Raw genomic sequence first — 17411 nt, 5'->3', positions numbered from 1 at the left:
TATGAGAATGGCTCTGCTCAAGTTTATGCCCCTTTTTTTTCCCTTTTTCCCCTGCTATAAACCCAATACAGCTCTGAGAACAAGGCAAGTATTGCAGATACCCACTAGCAGACAGTATTGAAGAGGAGACATGGAGCATCTCTGGGACACTGAGGGCATCAAAGTGAGAAACTACTGCTGGAAAGACAGAGCAGCTCCTGGGAGGAGACCGCTTTCCCCACAGAGTTTAGTTGAGATTTGTTGAGAAGTGGCAAAGGAAAGGTTTCACCATGGACCAACCAGAGTAATTTACAGTTTAAAAACCTACAATTTTCAGTCTAATTCTCAGTAGGGTTATAGGTTTGTGGACTTGTAAGTTGTCAGGTGCTGCGAGAGCCCAGTACCCGCGCAGGCGTGTTCAAGACAATATTTATTTAGCATGAAGTAGAAGTTACCTGGCAGCTGATTCAGTTTTCAGGGCGGGTTGTCCCCAGACAGACCAGGCACCGTTTGCGTGTTTCCATTTTCAAAGGGTGGGTTGCTGTGGGCTGCCAGCCCCTCTCTATTGCAGGGGCAGCGTAGGGCCATCCCCACTCTCCTCCCCGTGCTGAGAATGGATGTTGGCTGTGGGCTCCCCACAGCATACGTGGAGCATGACCATCTCCTGTCTCAGACACCGCTGTGCCAATGCTCCCTGCTGTGCCCTGGTGCCTTTCTGTCTTCATTTGTGTTCACCCTTAACATCCCTGCCATGGCGTTCCACATCCCATCTTCCTGAAGAAAAACCCTAAAATGGTTGTACGTGATGCTAAGGAAGCTAAGAGTGAATCCATCGGTGAGGAAGGACTGGGGAACCTTAAATTAAAGCCAAACATTCCAGAGTTTGTTCAGGGAAGAGGGAAAAAAAATAAAAAATCAGCTAGACCTGCTCTTTTCTGAGCAGCCGCTCCCATGTTCAGAGGTACCTGAACTTCCACGAACGGGTTCATTTATTTCTAGCCCAGAGTTAATGTCATGAAGTGGCGCCTCTCGGCCTTCCCACTATCACTGCTCTAATCTGAGCTCTTCACTTGGATTAATGTCGCGGCCTCCATGACAGGGCAAAATGTGAAGAGTTTATTGTGAACAGACGTATTATACATACCAATGTATTTACTTTTCCTGTAGACTGCATACCACCAGTAAGAAAGAGTGTTCAAAAATCTGTTACTTGGTACACTCTTCCACCTACTGTATAGCTTTTGCCTGCTTTCCAAAAAGGTAAGGAAAAATCCAGCTTCTTATTACTTTATTCTCAAATCATTATTATTATTATATACGTGAATAAACGAGGAATGTGCATTACTGCAGCTGTGTTAAAACAAGTATCTAACTTAAAAATTGTTCACAATCCACTACCTAAAGCCCCCGTGTGAAGGGTTTGCTGTGAAAAGGGGAGACCCAGGACCTGGATGGTTTTAATCCCTGTGCTGTGCCCCAGCGAGACAAGGGACTGGTGGTCTTCTACTGCCCACCAGTGGAGGTGGGGCCCAGTAAAGCCTTTGGAGATGAGAATATTTGATAACAATTTTTAAAAGGAACAAACAAATCATCAAAAGTTAATTATGGCAATCAGATCTAACCACTAACAAAATACTTTCTGACTCATTTCTAGCAGCTTTACCAGCAGGGTTGCTTGGCAGCATAAAAATAAAGTTTGCTAACGTGTGAGCAATCTACATTACTCTAAAATTATAAATGACTCAAAAAAAAGTCTGCAAAATATTTTGTGTTTCCCTGTGGGTGATCCCAGTGACCACTCCTGAATAACCACCAGTGAACAATTTTTGAGGGCTGGCTTTTCCCCAGTGTTGTGACTGCTTCCGTGGTGATCTTGTGAGCTGAGTCTGTATTTGTGACTTCACCGGCCAGGAATTGCTGCTTTTCTGGTGAAATCAGGGGAACGAGGAAGCGTTTGATATTGGAGACAATTAACTAATAACCATTAATAATTGCTTATCATGTCTTCAACTCGGTGTGTGTGTGCTCAGACGGCTTTGCCCTCTCCTCTGAGGTTTTGCCCAGGGCTGGAAGGTGCTGGCCAGGTTTCTGCCGTACTGTGCGGCTGGTGCCGGAAGAAATTGCTGTTTCCAGCCTTCACAGTGTTTAGCTGAGCTCTAATAGGTGAGAACTTATATCAGCAAAGGTAGGAATGCTGCTTGAATTGAGTCTCTGAGTCACAGGGAAAAAAAAATACTAATATCTTTAGCTGGTGTAAATTGCCACAGCTCCAGTTTCAATTCAACCTGAGTTCTTGCAAAGTGTTCAAATAGTTTTTTATTGTATTTGAATCGTGCCCATTATTCTAACTTACCCAGCTCAGGCAGAAAGCCTTATTTAAGGTGTGAAGCTCTTTACGAACACCAGAATGACCTGCCTCACCGGAGGGCCGGAGTCAGAAAGGTTGATGGTGGCTGGTGTCGAGGGAAATATAACGAAGTAGTCAGAGAGGAGAAGGGGCCACTCAAAGCATTATTGCAAATCAGATGTGAGAGAGTAAAGGGCGACCATGTGAAGATGGAATTGCTCAAGGAAGGGGATGAGAAGAATAGGAGAGAGATGGAAGGCACCCTAAGTCTAAGGAGAAATCACTTTTTCATATAAAATGTAAAAACCATTTAAAAATCTAAAGAATTAGGAGCTCACACAGATTTCTAAAAATTCTTTTTTCCATGTACCATTATTGTGTAATTGCTCGCTGCAGAGGCACACAATTTTACCATCCAATTTCTATCAAAAGCGAATGGTCATTCAGATTCTTTAAGCAGATGTCAAAATTTGGCCCATACCAAACTATGAATAATGCCACAGCCAAGGCTGGTTTGGGTTTGTGATGGTCTCACCCACACCAGAGCTCTTCTGCAGCGGGTCCTGGTCTCCGCTTCTCACCCGGGAGCGTTTCTGTTCCCGCTGGGCTGGTTGCTGTCGCTCTGGCTGCTGTGTTTTGATTTGTTCTTCCAGGAATACAAAACAAAAACCAGCAAGAGACAATACATTGTATTAAAAGCAAAGCAATGATATCAGGCAAACATCAACTTAGTTGTAAATTGACACTTGTTTTGCCAGTAAGGTATTGGTGTGTTGGTGTGAGCACAGTCCTCGAGCCATTGCTTGGCTGTGTCAGTCTCTGCTGTGACGCACGGAGAGAGGCATTTATGATGCTTTTAAATTGTTTCCCGTGAGTGACAAATAGGACTTCTTTACTGCTGAGACTGGTGGAAATACAAGGCTTGAAAAACTCTACATGGTATCTGGGTCACAGGAAAAAAAATTTTCCATCACCTGAACAAGGCAAAGAAACACTAAATGCTGTTTTAGAGTCACATTTGGTCCTGTAGAAATATCTGCAGCAATTTTCTTCTGACCCATCGCCAAGCAACAAGCTTACGGGTCAGGAGGAAAAGACAGGCCAGTACTTGGGATACCTTAAGGACCTGGATCCATCCCTTGGGCTTTCAGAGCCTCCCAGTGCAAGGCTAGCAGGCTCCCGAGGATGAGGATGGTGAGATGCCCGTGCATCGCAGATGGGATCATGTAAGTCCCAGAAGGACGTCTCCTCTCTTCTACTGCCTCCTGGACCTGAGGGACAAGGACCATAAAGTTTTGAGGGTGGTGTGAGTCTGACACTTCATGCCGAGGTCAGTGAACTCTTCGTCTAAGCTGGTGCAAAGAGGACGTGGCTCTCCTCGGCGTGTCCCCTCGGCACACCAGAGCTACTGAGCGTTTTGCCCTGTATGTGGTACACGCTGTTTAACAGAGATTGGCTTCTGGGTAACAAGGACAAAGAAAACCATGGCAATAGGTTGCTTTTTTGCTCTGGAAGGGACCGAGTGATGCCCATGAGTTTGCTGTGCTCTGAAGTCTGCCATAGAATTTATAAAAGCAGTCAAGGAGAGACTAAATGGAGAGTGTCCCCCTGCTTTTTTAGTTGGATTATTATTACTGGACATTGTTATTTGGGTTGGTTTTTGCAACAAGATGGTACTGGGAGTCCTTTGGCACTTAAACCTGCTTTAGCAGGGATGAGGGTGAAACACCACAACTCATCAGCAACCTTTTATCATTTATCTGTGTTTTCTGCTGAACTTTGGCCCCATCTGGGCCAGAGGCTGAGCGTGTCTAACCCACAGCAGTCCCATTGCTTTGAAGAAGAAACATCAATTGGTATGAGCCGAGGCTCCTGCTCAGATTCTCGAGCAGCAGGTAACCTTTCCACCTCAGCTCCGTGCCGCAGCGCTCGGCTGCCAGGGGTTAAGGACACAAAGAGGAGCAGGTACCTGCTCAGCAGAAATGTTTTCTGACCTTTGGGCGGCAGCTGGCACATCCTTGAACTTCGTGTTCCTCTGGAATTCACGTTGGGTTTCCCCCAAGCTGGTCCTGCGTGTGGCTTTGGGCAATGAGTAGATCTCCAGTGCTGACTGTATTAATTTGAGAATGCCAATCATTGTACCTCTCTGCAAGGGCAGAGCTGGGAGGGTTGGTTTTTGCACAGAGCAGGCCATTAGCACCACTGAGTCTGTTAAACAATTATAATCCAATTAGGAGTGCGGGTAGCTCAGCCCCGGTCCGAGGCAGGGGTTCTCCTCCCAGGGCTTGGGCACCGTGTGCTGCTTCCAAAAGGTTTGCAGTTGCTTTACAAGTCTTTTTTTTTTTTTTTTTGCTTGCTCTGTATGCAGAGGAATTTCCATGGTGATTGCAAAGTGCTGAGATATTTGGAAGGCATGTGCAGCACCATGTTGTGTGAAGTCATTACGTTTCTTGGTCATATCTCTCCTAGAATATATATGTAATTACTTCAATTATGCTATAATGAAGGTGTTGTGATACGAGTCATGACTTGGGTTCAAAACCATTTTGGGTTTATGGTGAAAGAGGTAAGCAGTTCCAGTTCCCTTCTGGTGCCAAGGATTTTCTGTGTCTCTCCTCCTCCTGCGCGTGGTCCCAGGGACCCAGGGCCACCAACACCAGCCAGCAGCAGCTCTGAGGAGCGGGCAGCTCTCTGAAGGCTTTGGGTCTGAATTGGGTGATGTCCTGTAGCTTGTCACGCCTTAGAGGATGTGGTACAGAATAATTATTTTCTGGATTGAAGCGTCATTTTCATTTTAAATCTGGCTAGTTTCATCCTGAGAAAGCGCTCTGTGTTTAACCTCACTTGAAGGATTTTCTATTCAGTGGAGATTGCTAAGAAATGAGAATTTGCAGTCAAAATTCATAAGCAAAAGCCTTTGACGGGTCTTCTTCTTGGTTTTCTCTTGCCCTGCTGGAGGAGAGCTCAGCTCTCGAGGAGCATGGGCTCCCCCAGGTTTCCTCTCGGTTGGGAACCATGAGTGCTCTGAGCTAGAGAAGGGGTTTGGGGTTTGGGGCTGCTGGTTCCGTTCCTCTGCAGGAGCTTGGCTTGGTGTTTTGTTTCCAGCTGCTGTTTCCTGCAGAACCTGAGCAGATTTCAGTTCAGTTCTCAACTGATGCTTCAACTGCTCTTTACAGCTGTTTTGGACATGGTGTGAAGGACCATGCCCTGCCCATGGCAGGGGGTTGCACTAGATGACCTCTAAGGGTCCCTTCCAACCCAAACCCCTCTACACCCAGGGAATAAATTGGAAATCAAAGGAATATCTATTTAATTGCAGTGAGGTGCCTTTCCCTGTGTTGTTTGGGTGGTGTTGCCCTGATGCTGCTGTCTGGATGTCCCTCACCTTCTCGTCCAAAGGGGAGGATCAGAGCAGGACTCGCTCTGCTTCCTTGGGGAGAGAAGGTGTTGTAGAAGTATTTACTAAAGCTTTAGCAAAAATGTGTTTGCAACAGACTGTACTGCAGTTGCTCCCCCTCAGGAACATTAGCTCTCACTTTCATGTGGCTTTGCATAGCAGAGTTTGACAAAGCAGACACAGCACAACTTGCTGTTGTGCCACACTATGAACCATGGGTGCATTATTTATTTTTTTACTTTCCATTTTCTACAGTTCAGAGGTGATTTTTTTTTCCCCTCTCTCTTCTTGTAATCACCACGTACTTTTTCTCCTGAGCTGCCTTCCCAGTAGTCACTACCTGTTGGGGACACATCTCTAACACACACACACACACGCTGGTGGAGAGATGCACACAGGTCCCTTCTACGCGCCCTCAGGCCCCTTGCACTCCAGTGCTTTTGCAAATTTAAGCTGGAAACCAGCATGTAAGTATTTATTCCCAAAATTACTTATTCATTAGCACATATTTTTCAAGCCGCAGCCCGTCTACATTTGATGAGGTTGAACAGTTGAACAACCTTTAATTTTGTACACGCCGAGGGGTATCCGTAACGAGGCCTGTTTTCCACAGGTACAATTTTGCAGGTTTGATATTGTCTTATTTACATTTTACGCTGGAAGATTTATACAGATACAGCCTCTAAGGAGACGGAGACGTGCAGGACTAACGTGCCTTAAGACCAATGTGCTGGAGAGAAAATGCAGCTCGGTGTGCCCTGAAGGGTGTCGAGTGAAACTCAAACGTGCTGTTTGATGTTTTTGAGACATTCGTTGGTTTGAGTGAGTTCCCTTTCCTGGACTGTCCCTGGAGCAGCTGCTCTCTCCAGGTTTCTCCTTTAAATAAAGGAAAAAGCAGGACTTTTACTCCGAGAACTTAATTCCTCCTTCCCCCCTCCATTTGCATTTGCACATTCAATTTGCATTTTAATTTTTACCAGTTTCTCAAGGTCTCAATATCCATTTGAATCAATGTTTTCCTTCAGGTTTTATATATCCATGACAGCATCCTGTTGCCCAGCAGCCAAACTACTGCCAGAAATTATTCTCTCCCTGACTGTCTCATGGGGTTTGCAATTACCCTTCTTGGCAATTGAAGGGTTAGACTCTTCTCGTGACATCTCGAACTATGAAGGGTATCCCTCACAATGGATGTATATATTTTTACACCATGACAGCGCTTTGTATGGCTGAGAGCAGTATGTGCTGTTTAAATGCTTAATTTAAGACCTCTCAGAAATAAGATCTTGCAACTAGTGCTGGAATGAGACCTATAGGTCAGGGGAAGCCAAGTCTTCATCCTTCTGACTTCGTTAAGTGTAGCTGGACTCCAGCTACTTACGAGATTATTTCTTTAATTAATATCATTATGTGGCCAGGAAATTTTGCTGGAAAAGCTCTATGTGTGGTAGTAACAGGGCAGTGGATGCCATGAGACCCTGGGGAGTTTGCAGCCTCCAGGGCAGCACGGTTCCTCCGGGAGCCTGTGCCGGTTCCCTCCCCTCTGAACATCTGGGGGTTGGTTACTTTCTGTTTACATCTCAAAATAATTAGATTTGATGATGCAGTTTAATACATTCGCATAATTGCGTGCTCCCATATTAATTATTTTGCAGGCTGTCTCACACCTTTCATGACTTACATGGTACAAGAACTGTAAATACACAGGAAAGTGTCAGACTGTTTTAAAAACCGAAATTCTTTATGCACTGAAACGATCACTTTATAGATTGAGGTCTGAACAAGGCTGGTTAAAACACCTTATTCATGGCTATGAGTGCTTTGGATGTGAAAAGCTAGGTAGCTTGATATGCATCTTGGAGACACAAATGAGTATTAATTAGTGTATTAGTATTAGTATTCCGCTTTTGTTCCATTGTTTCTCTTTGTCATTTTATGTGATCTTTTTTTCCGAGGCGATTTGGAGGAAGAGTGAGCTGTAAATTTTGCATATATTGTTATACCTCATGGACCAGTCTCTTGCTTTTTTGCCTAATAAACTCAGTAGCGCTGAGTTATCCCTTTGACTAATTTATCAGCCCTTACACCCTCTCAGGGAGAATTTGTCAAATTCATAAATTGTAATATCAGGGAAAAGACAAAGACTTTTGGCTCTTGTCTTCCATATATTTATAATGACTCCCTTTCTCCCGAGCAGGGGAAATGTCACCCTGACAGGACTCACCTGATGCTGTTCTCACGTGGTAACTTGCTGTAGCCCCTTACGTGTGCTCCCATCCCCAGCCGTGGTAATGAGGTGACTCACACACAGAGTTGTAGGATCATGAAATCAGACTTGACATTCTCAGCTCAATTTCACCAAAATCACTGGAATTTCCCCAGGCTAGGGCATCGCAATATTTGGAGTCGTATTTCTACCCAAGCAACAGGAAACATTACGATTGCCTTTTGCAGCTTTCGGGATGTGTGCTCTTTTGATTGTTATTGCTATTTTAATTATAACAAAACTGTCCCCAAGAGCAGCCATGATCTGTAGCCTCCGGTGTAAAACCTGACTCAATATAATCAGGAATCTTCCAGGCCCAAGAAAAGTTTACAAACTCAGACCTACAATGTTGTCGGGCCACTGAGGATGAAAGTGTGGACAGTTTGACTGGAAGTAGCTAGAAAAGAGATTTTTAGGAGGGTACCTAGAGGGACCCTACAAGAAAGCTGGAGAGGAATGGTTTATAAGGGCCTGTAGCGATAGCACTAGGGGTGGTGGCTTTAAACTGAAAGAGGGGAGATGGAGCTGAGATGTGGGGAAGAACTTCTTTGCTGTGAGGGTGGTGAGAGCCTGGCCCAGGTTGGCCAGAGAAGCTGTGGCTGCCCCATCCCTGGAGGGGTTCAAGGCCAGGTTGGAGGGGGCTTGGAGCAACCTGGGCTGGTGGGAGGTGTCCCTGCCCAGGGACTGGATGGGCTTTAAGGTCCCTTCCCACCCAAACCATTGGTTCTATGATTTTAACAGCTAATGACCATGAAGTCAAAGACTGAAGGAAGCCTATGCCACACTTCACACTGTGTTTTGCCCTCTGAGGTAGTAGGGAACCTGAGTTTGAGGTTTTGCAATTTAGAGCATTTGCAGATTTTCTCAATCTTGTTCCCAGCTGGTGATTTTTGACTGCTAGAAAATTGTGTTGTCGCCATTTTAGTTTGCCTGTGGATATTATGATCAGTTAATGGAATTTATTCAATTATTATTATTATTAACAGTTAGATAAACAGCTGAGGCTGCAGATGGGTTTCCAAGGCAGCGCAGGGGGCACGAGGCTGCGCGCTCCCCGTCTCGCAGGGTGAGGTCCAGGGAACAGCCCCACCGCCGTTAAACGGTGAGCCCTGCTGTGCAGACAGGGCAGAAGAGAAAGGCCTTCAGTGCATGCTTGAGATGCAATATTCTGGGAAAGAAAATATTTCTGGTGGACTGTGAAGTGCAGGGGTTGTGCTGAGATTTGCTGCCGGGTGGCCAGCCACTGCTGGAATCCAGTTACCTCCAGCTCGGTCAGAGTGGGGAGGGATTTCTTCACTTACACACACTTGCCTTGAGGTATACGTTTTATATTCCTGTTTGTCAAAGCAGGGTATAATTTTTCCTTTTTTTTTTTTTTTCCACTAAACAAAACCAAGCCCACTTCTTTAAAAATTCTGTGCTGAATTAAAAGATCTCGGAAGAAGCTCTGCTTCGGTTCCTGCGCAATGGTTTTGCAGCCATGGGCACGGTGTCAGCTGTCACACCCTGCAGGGACAAAGGACAGCCAGGGGAGTTACTCTAAGGACACCTAACATCTGGGTGAGAAGCGAGTAGCTTACGTTTGTGATAAAATCTGTGCAGACGACAAGGCTAGGTGCAGCACCTGTACTCAATGAGTGACTTCATATTTTTTTTCCCCTCGGGGACAGAGGCGTTCTGCTCAGAGCTGCCACTGAGGTAACAGGGTTGAACATATGTGGCAGGAAAGTTGTCAACAACCTTCCCCACCAGCAGATCCGATGGGCAAAGGCTCCTGCTCTCCTTTTCCCTGCAGGAAAGGGAAGCATGGCTCTCTGGGAATGAGCGGAGCCCATTCCTCATTCCTCTCGGATTTGTCTGTCGGGATTGCAGTCCTGTCTTAGACCTGGGGACTTTGCTGCTGCAGTTTTACTCAAAACAAAAAATCTTCTATTTTAATTTTTCTTTTTTCCTGTTGTGTATTTTTCTGAGATTAATGGTCCTTGCAGCCTTTGGAGTCCAGTCTTTAGCAGAAACAGCTCACAGGAGAGCAGGGACAAAGGGTTTCCACCAGGAACCAGTGGCAATGGGTTAGCTGAAAGAGTAGTTGTTCACAAACCTATTGAAAATTTGGTAAGCGAGTTCAAAAAGCTAATCATAGTAATAATGGAGGAAAAGGGCCAGGAAAACTGAAAATAAGTGGTATTACAGGGAAATGAAATTCTCAGAGTAAAGGTGTGCATGTTCTGTGGGCATGATTGCAAGCACGAAGAGAACTGTTCAAAGATTGTATAGATAAGAATAGAAAAAAAAACCCTGGGTGGCACGCAATCGGGGTGTGCTGAGGGGTGGTGGAGCCGACAGGGTTAGGGGAGAGCAGTGGCTCACACAGTAATTTTACCCAAGCCCTGATATGTTTTGTCACCTTGTGGGGAAAAAAAAAAAAGGAAAAAAAAGGTAGGAAATGTTGGCGCAGCGCTGGGAACTGACAGCACTGATGAACTGGAGGAGCGTGTGAGTGGAAGGAGGGTGAGACACAGCTGAGCACTCATTTGTCACTGACACAAAATAATACTGGAAAATGAGGTGGATATTATTTTATGTTGACACAGAGAGCAAACAGAGAATATATTTGTGCAGCAGGGGCCTGGGCTGGTTTGGTGTTTTGGGGGCCAGCAAAGCAGCAGCAAATCAAAGGAATGGCACTCAAGAAATTGGTCTTTCTCTGGGTCTCTCTCGCGTTGCTAACAGGCACCACTTTCACACCCTGTGTCTTTGGAAAACATCACAGGGGTGGTTTTTTAATCTTTATTGGCTTCAGGATAGCAAATGTGCATCTCTTTCAGTGAGGTATGGTGATATGTTAAAGAGGAGAGCATCCCTTTGGTCATGAAAATAGGTATTTTGACTTTGGGGTGAGCTTGATGGTTTTAAACTCCATCTGGCAGCAAGGAAAAAAGGCATCATTTTATTTTCTAGCCATAGGGCCAAAAAAAAAAAAGGAAGGGAATTAGGTTAATGCCTAAATACATGTAAGTGCCTATGAAACACGATGGACACACAATAGGAGAGAAAGGCATTCCAGTCCCGGGATCTGGTGTTTGGCTGAGTTACTCCTCTGTGGCTCAGAGCACTGAGGTTTACTGGGGAGAAGAGCCTGGCACTGCATCCAGTGAGATGTCTCTTCTTGCTGCTCAGAGGAAAAAGAAAGAAAAAAAATATAGTTGCCATAGTTACACCTCTTGTCATGATGCTTATCATGTCCATGGAATAAAGAGCCTTATATTAAACCTGTACTCTTATTAATATCAGCTGTTTAACATTTCCAGGATATTTGAAATCAAGACTTTCTGCAAAAAAATTAAATGTTGATTGCAGCAAAATTGCACTGTTTAACCATGTAGCTCTGGATGTAATTTTGTTAGACACTGTGTTACAGAGTTATATACCATTAATACATTTTCCAGTTAATTTAGCCTCTTTGCACCTCATGAACATTCTTGATTTTTTCCGTTAAGATGTTTGTTACTTGCAACTCTTTGCCAACGAGTTCAGGGAGAAGAGGAGGGCAGGTTCCTCCTTTCAGGTGAGGAGCTGCCCCCCGGCAGTGGTACGGGGTTGTTTGCTCCCTACAGAAGTAAATTCAGATTTCCCACCTGAGAGGAGCGATTGCTGGGCACGTGCATGTGTCCTCGTTTGCTTTCCAGGGCAAACATCCCCCAAATATCCATGTAGGCTAACAAACACACACACACACGTTCTCTGTGGAAGAATCCGGAGCCTGCACATCATTTCCATGCCAGGAGACTCGCAGTTCAGTGTGGCATCGTTCTTCTGGCTCAAGCTGATGTGCCAAATCATAAAGCCTTAGAGGAATACAGTTTCAAATGCTTTTTTTTTCACATGTGCAGCAGAGTGTTGTTGAAAGGATATCTTTACTGAGCTCTGATGACCCTTGGGTGGCCACCCCTGCCTTGGGAACTTCTCATACAAGACTCTTCTCCTTTGGGGCAGTAAGAGAGTGTCATCCTCCCAGTGGTGGATCTCACCAGACACGGCCCGTAGCCAAACGTCCCTCTGCTGCACACATGCCCACTTACACCGTGTTAATCTTGCCAGTAGCATCATAGGGCTGGAGCTCTGTAGACCCTCTCTCTGGAGGCAGAGGTAAAGCAGAGCAAAGCCACCCCAGGCTGGCTCCAGGTCTCCTGCAGCCAGTGGGGCATCCCCAGGGGCACTGGGACACCTGGAGAGTAGAGGAGCCAACTGAAGTCCCCCCCAGGCTCCGCGTGTGTCGCAGCAGGACCAGATGTGGTTTCCTGAGGACATGACCTGGCAAAAGGTTTGGCACCGGTTTCGTCTGGGATTGTGCTGATGCAGAGACGTGAAGACAACCCAGGAAGGAGGTTTTGGTGAGTGTAAGTACAACCTGAAGGAGTCCTATAATAGGTTGGGCACCAGTGTACAAGGTACTTCATACAGGACATAGTTACTGCCCTGAGCACTCAGGATGTGCTTGGGTATGTGAAAAGTCTCCATGAAAAAACTGTACAAAATACAGCTTTATATCCGATGTTTATCAAGAGAAATTCATCTCTTCAGAGGAGAGGATGTACTGGGTAAGAACCGGTTACCCACGGGATGCTGAAGTGTTTGTTCAGTCTTTTCTGTCGTTATGTTTTCCTGGAAAGAACAAATGGAGCAATAAATATGACACTTATTGTTATTTAAAATAGAACTATGACCTGTTTCTCTAACACGGGCAGGTTTTATTCAGTGTAACCTTGTCGTGCACGTCCAACGACAGCTTCAGATTAACAGCCCTTGGGCGAGATGTTGTTTTTCTCCCCGTTGCCTGGTTCCCTTGACGTGCGCGTCAGGAGGAGGCCGTGGTGTGCTCACAAATGTGACTGATGGCGCGAAGGGGCACTTTATTGACTGGGAGACTGACTGAGACAACAGCCAACTTCCACAAAAGTTTTCTCTCCAGGTGTCGTCTTGGTTGCAGTTTTCTATTGAAAATCAGTACGTGTTTCCAAATTGTGAGAAATACGAATCCGGTTCTGACTCTGTGGGCGCCTGTGGGGTCTGATTGAAATGGGCTGATGTGGCTGAGCCCAGGGCTCAGCAAGGTGTTAGGTTTGGCACTGCCCAGCCACTGCTCTCAGGGGCTGGGAGGGTAATGCGCTGGTTTGTAGGGGAAAAAAATGGAAATAAAGGGTAATGTGCTGGTTTGTAAGGAAAAAAATGGAAATAAACAGAGTAAATAATGGAATTGCTTGTAATTAATTAAATGAGTAAACAGAAAATACCTCTGTAATCTAACTCGGTATGAAACCCATAACTGAATACAGCTGAGGAAAAAAGGGGAAAAAAAATGCTGTTCAGTCGTGTGTTCCTGTTGTTTGGCAACTGCAGGGAGTTTTGGTTTTCTTCATTTTTTTATTAAGTACCATGATTAATTAGAAAAACATTCTCAGTTCTTTGCTGACTTGAATGGGTAAACCAGGGTGACCCGTGGAGCTGTATTTACTGGGTGTGGGTGTAAGAAAACGATTCCTTGCGTGAGTACTTTATATTTACTCACGTATCTCCGGGGATTGGCACGGGGAAGTGCCCACCCCTCCACACAGCAGGGGGTCAGCGGCACCATTCCTGGGGGGGCCAGAAGATGAAGGGACAGTGGCATGAGGTGCTGGAGGACATTCAGGAGCCAGTTCAGGAACAAAGTCAAAAGGCAGAGAAGAATGGTTTTCTTGTAGCTCTGACTTCAGGGCTCCTCCGGGATGTTTTAGAAGATCACTCAGGTCATAATTTTAATTATGTTTCACGCAAACTGTTTTCACACTTGGCTTTAACAGCTCTCAGCAGAGCTTGGCTTTCCAGGTAAGATAACCAAAGTACTATTAATTGCTTTGTTTTAAGCAGGTGAAAATAATTTGCTACTATTTGTTATCTTTCCAGTTCACAGCATTCAGAGGGAAACATTTTAAATGTAGTTTAAATGAGTATGTTTTCTGTACCGTCGGCTCCAATTAAGGATCGCTATGAATGGGGTTGGGTCCTTCCCTGCCTCAGTCTGGCAGAGGTTTGGAAGCTCATTTCCTCAGATCCTGGGTGCTTTCCTGGCCGGCTCCTGGCAGCAGTACATCCCGCTGAATTTACATGATGTGAGGGTTGGTGCAGGGGCTCTGCTCTCCCGGGGCACCCCCCATCACCCCCAGCTCCGAGCGGGGATTCCTGCCCCCCAGCCTGATCCCCAAACCACAGCTCCACGGCTCTTCCTCCCGCAGGTCTTCTTCAAGCCTCTCTGCAAACTGTCGTTTGCTGGCAGCGTTGATAAGCCTTCCTGCTGTTTATTCTTTGATCCCAGTGTTGTCACCTGACCCAGGAGCTGTTATCTGCAAAGCAGACGAGTGGGAGATAGGAGGGAAGAGGCGGCCAGACGTGCTCGAGACTGATGTTCCTCAGCACTACAATGCTGCCTTAATTTTGGCTTTTATTTAGGAGGGGAAGATTAATCCTTTGCTATTGCAATCTTACTACCCAACTCAAAATCTCAATCTTATAGTCATTTTCCAGGGGAAAACATGATGAATTTTCAGGCCCTAAACAGTATGTGTCTGGCTCTGTTCTTTGACTCAAAGTCACATTTTCTTTTACTTGCTTGGATGGAAAATTAATATTGACAAGAATTTGTCTCTGAAGGCTCCTACCTTAATAATACCTTGCAAAGTATTCAAAGGTGTGGCTGATAAAAATTATCTGTTAGCCCAGTCCTGAGGAGGCTGAAAGCAGTGTCTGTCACCACAGGTAGTTTAGATCATCTTTCCAGCTTCACAAAAGGGCTTTATTGGTGCTGACAGAGTTATCAGCATAAGCAGTTCAGAGGCAGAGAAATAAATGACATGCTTTTTGTTTGTTTACAGAGAACTATCGCTTTCATTGGTAAGTATTCATAAATGATGGATGCTATATCTCACCCTTACAAAGGGGGAACGTGTATCACCTCTCCCATCGTTAGAGCTGGTGAGAATTCGTGCAGGAACAGATCTTTATAGTGTTCCCCAGAGGAGTGAATTCCATTCTGCTTTCCGTGCTTTCCATGGGCTGGGCTCCCCAGTTCAAGAAGGACAGGGAACTGCTGGAGAGGGTACAGCAGAGGGCTATGAAGATGACGAGGGGCCTGGAGCATCTCCCTTAACGAGGAGAGACTGAGGAACTTGGGGCTTTTTAGTCTGGAGAAGAGAAGGCTGAGGGGGGATCTGATCAACGCCTGTAAATACTTAAAGGGTGGGTGTCAGGAGGATGGGGCCAGGCTTTTTCCACTGGTGCCCAGGGACAGGACAAGAGGAACAGGTACAAACTGCAACAGAGGAAGTTCCACCTAAACATGAGGAACTTCTTCACTTTGAGGGTGGCAGAGCCCTGGCAGAGGCTGCCCAGGGAGGGGGTGGAGTCTCCTTCTCTGGAGACATTCAAACCCCACCTGGACACGTTCCTGTGGGACCTGCTCTGGGTGAACCTGCTTTGGCAGGGGGTTGGACTGGGTGATCTCCCGAGCTCCCTTCCAACCCCTTGTGATTCTGTGGTTTATACTGTACTGTAGGTTTGGATGGTGAGCAGCCCCGTCTCTGCCCTGGGCTCCAACCACGCAGTCCCTAGCACTCCTGTCCATAAACCAGAGCTTGACTGTGGAGTTCACCATTGCACTGTCTCAAAAATGGAGAGTGTATGTTTTGTGCTACATTCCATGGGGTTTTTCCTTGCTCGTCTTTACAAAGAGAGCTTGAATTCGCTGTCTGCAAAGCAGTGTCAGAACAGCGTAACCGTTACCCTGTGCCATTAGGCAAATCTTCCAGCCACATGCAGCTGTATTTCTTTCCTCTTGTGCTAGAGAAATCTGGCTTTAAAGGCAGTGTATGAGCTCGAGTTCATTATTTATCTAGTACATGATATGAAAATGTGCCCAGCTTTCAAATAAGCAATTCGTTCTTCTTTTCTTTCTCTCAGGAGGTAAGTGCCATGTGCAGTGGTGCATACTGACTTTGCGGAGTAATCTGTACATCATTTTGTGGGTTTTAGGGTGATCGGTATGATAAGCTTCCCGTCCTTTCCGGGATTCATTGTGGGAAAGCCTGCTTCACTGAAATTAATGGGTATTATTCTGCTCAAAGTGAAATCAGAATTTGCTGGCTTTGTACCATAATGTAAGCATCTGTCTCATACAATCGCTTTCCCTACGTTGCCTGAGCTTAGAGGTTCTTCATCCCTATGGAGATAAAAGTTCAACAGCAGATTGGTCTCCATCTAATACATTTGTAGAATGACCAAGCAAGCACATGTGCTCAAACCCTAACAAGGTATCTTGGGCTATAGGAAAGTCATGTCGTTGCCACTTTGACCTGAACTGATTTCTCTCGTTATGCCATTATCTAACTGCTTTTCTTATTCTTCCTATCGGATACATTCTCTGCCTTTACAAAAAGTGCACCATAAAAAAAAACCCCTGATGAATTAAAAAAACAGGCCTCCGATGGCAGCTGCTGCTTGAAAGCCTTATAAGCTAAAATGGACTTTTGTTTAAAGGAAAACCTATTTCAAATCCCAGTGTGCCCTGGGGAACTCACAAGGTCATACTCTTGCTTCCTATTAAATCCTTCTGGGAACTTCAAAGCAATACTCGTTAAAAGACCCCATTATACTGGATATTTGTAATTGTTACTTATGGCCCTGGCACTGCTCGGTGAGATGTTTTGCTGGTCTCCTGGGTTCAAGGCTCACTTCAAGTGCAGTTGTATCCTTCAGCTGACGGGCTCTGCAGCCTGAGCTTGCATGACAGACAGGGTAAATATCCGTTTCTAAAAGGGATAATAATAAGCAAGCCCTAAAGGTAATATGTAGCCCTGGTTAGAACATGAGGAGTTTGGAAGCAGGAGCTGTGTAGAGTGATGGACGTGTGAATGCTCTTCAGACCTGCAGCGTTTGCCCAGCCCTGCTCTGAATGATGCATTTGCATGCATATGCATAAACATAATTATTCTAATAATTTGAAGTAATCATTTCATTATTAATTGCATTCTGAAGGCAACAGAGGGGAATGGGGTGAATCCAGGTTATCAAGTGCATGTGGAGCAGCACTGGGTGTGAGATTGTTTTGGCTGTTTCTGGCTGTGCCCTCTCGCCATCAGCTGTTTATTGGGGGTTTGGAGGGGCCGGTGTGTGTCCCCCACCCCGTTTCCCTCTGGGGCAGGAGCTCACAAACGTTACCAGCACTTTGCAGATTGGAGGTGAAGACATCTGAGGGGTGTTTGGAGATGGAACCGGGGAGGTTGGGTGGACGTCTGGCTTCCAGCCACCTTGTCTGTGTTGCTCGGGTTGAGCTGATGGAGAATGTGGCCTTGTCCCCCCCCATCAGCGTGTGTGTGTGGGGGGGGGGGGGG

The 17411-nt window shown here is 45.8% G+C and overlaps 1 protein-coding gene across 2 annotated transcripts in view; it reads left to right on the top strand.

The window, feature by feature from the left end:
* GRM7 (glutamate receptor, metabotropic 7) overlaps nt 1–17411 on the top strand; it is a 292383-nt gene that overhangs the window by 264026 nt on the left and 10946 nt on the right. The window contains exon 10 of one of the 2 annotated variants that reach the window (XM_014946805.1): nt 1147–1239. The exons of the other annotated variant lie outside the window; for it this stretch is intronic. Within the exon in view, the coding sequence (XP_014802291.1) occupies nt 1147–1217 (71 nt within the window). The 3' untranslated portion in view covers nt 1218–1239. The remainder of the gene's footprint in view (nt 1–1146; nt 1240–17411) is intronic. 2 annotated transcript variants of the gene reach the window in all.

Source organism: Calidris pugnax, unplaced genomic scaffold (genome assembly GCF_001431845.1).
Source record: "Calidris pugnax isolate Ruff unplaced genomic scaffold, ASM143184v1 scaffold81, whole genome shotgun sequence".
In the NCBI taxonomy this organism is placed as follows: domain Eukaryota; kingdom Metazoa; phylum Chordata; class Aves; order Charadriiformes; family Scolopacidae; genus Calidris; species Calidris pugnax.
This window is presented reverse-complemented; position numbering and strand designations above follow the sequence as displayed.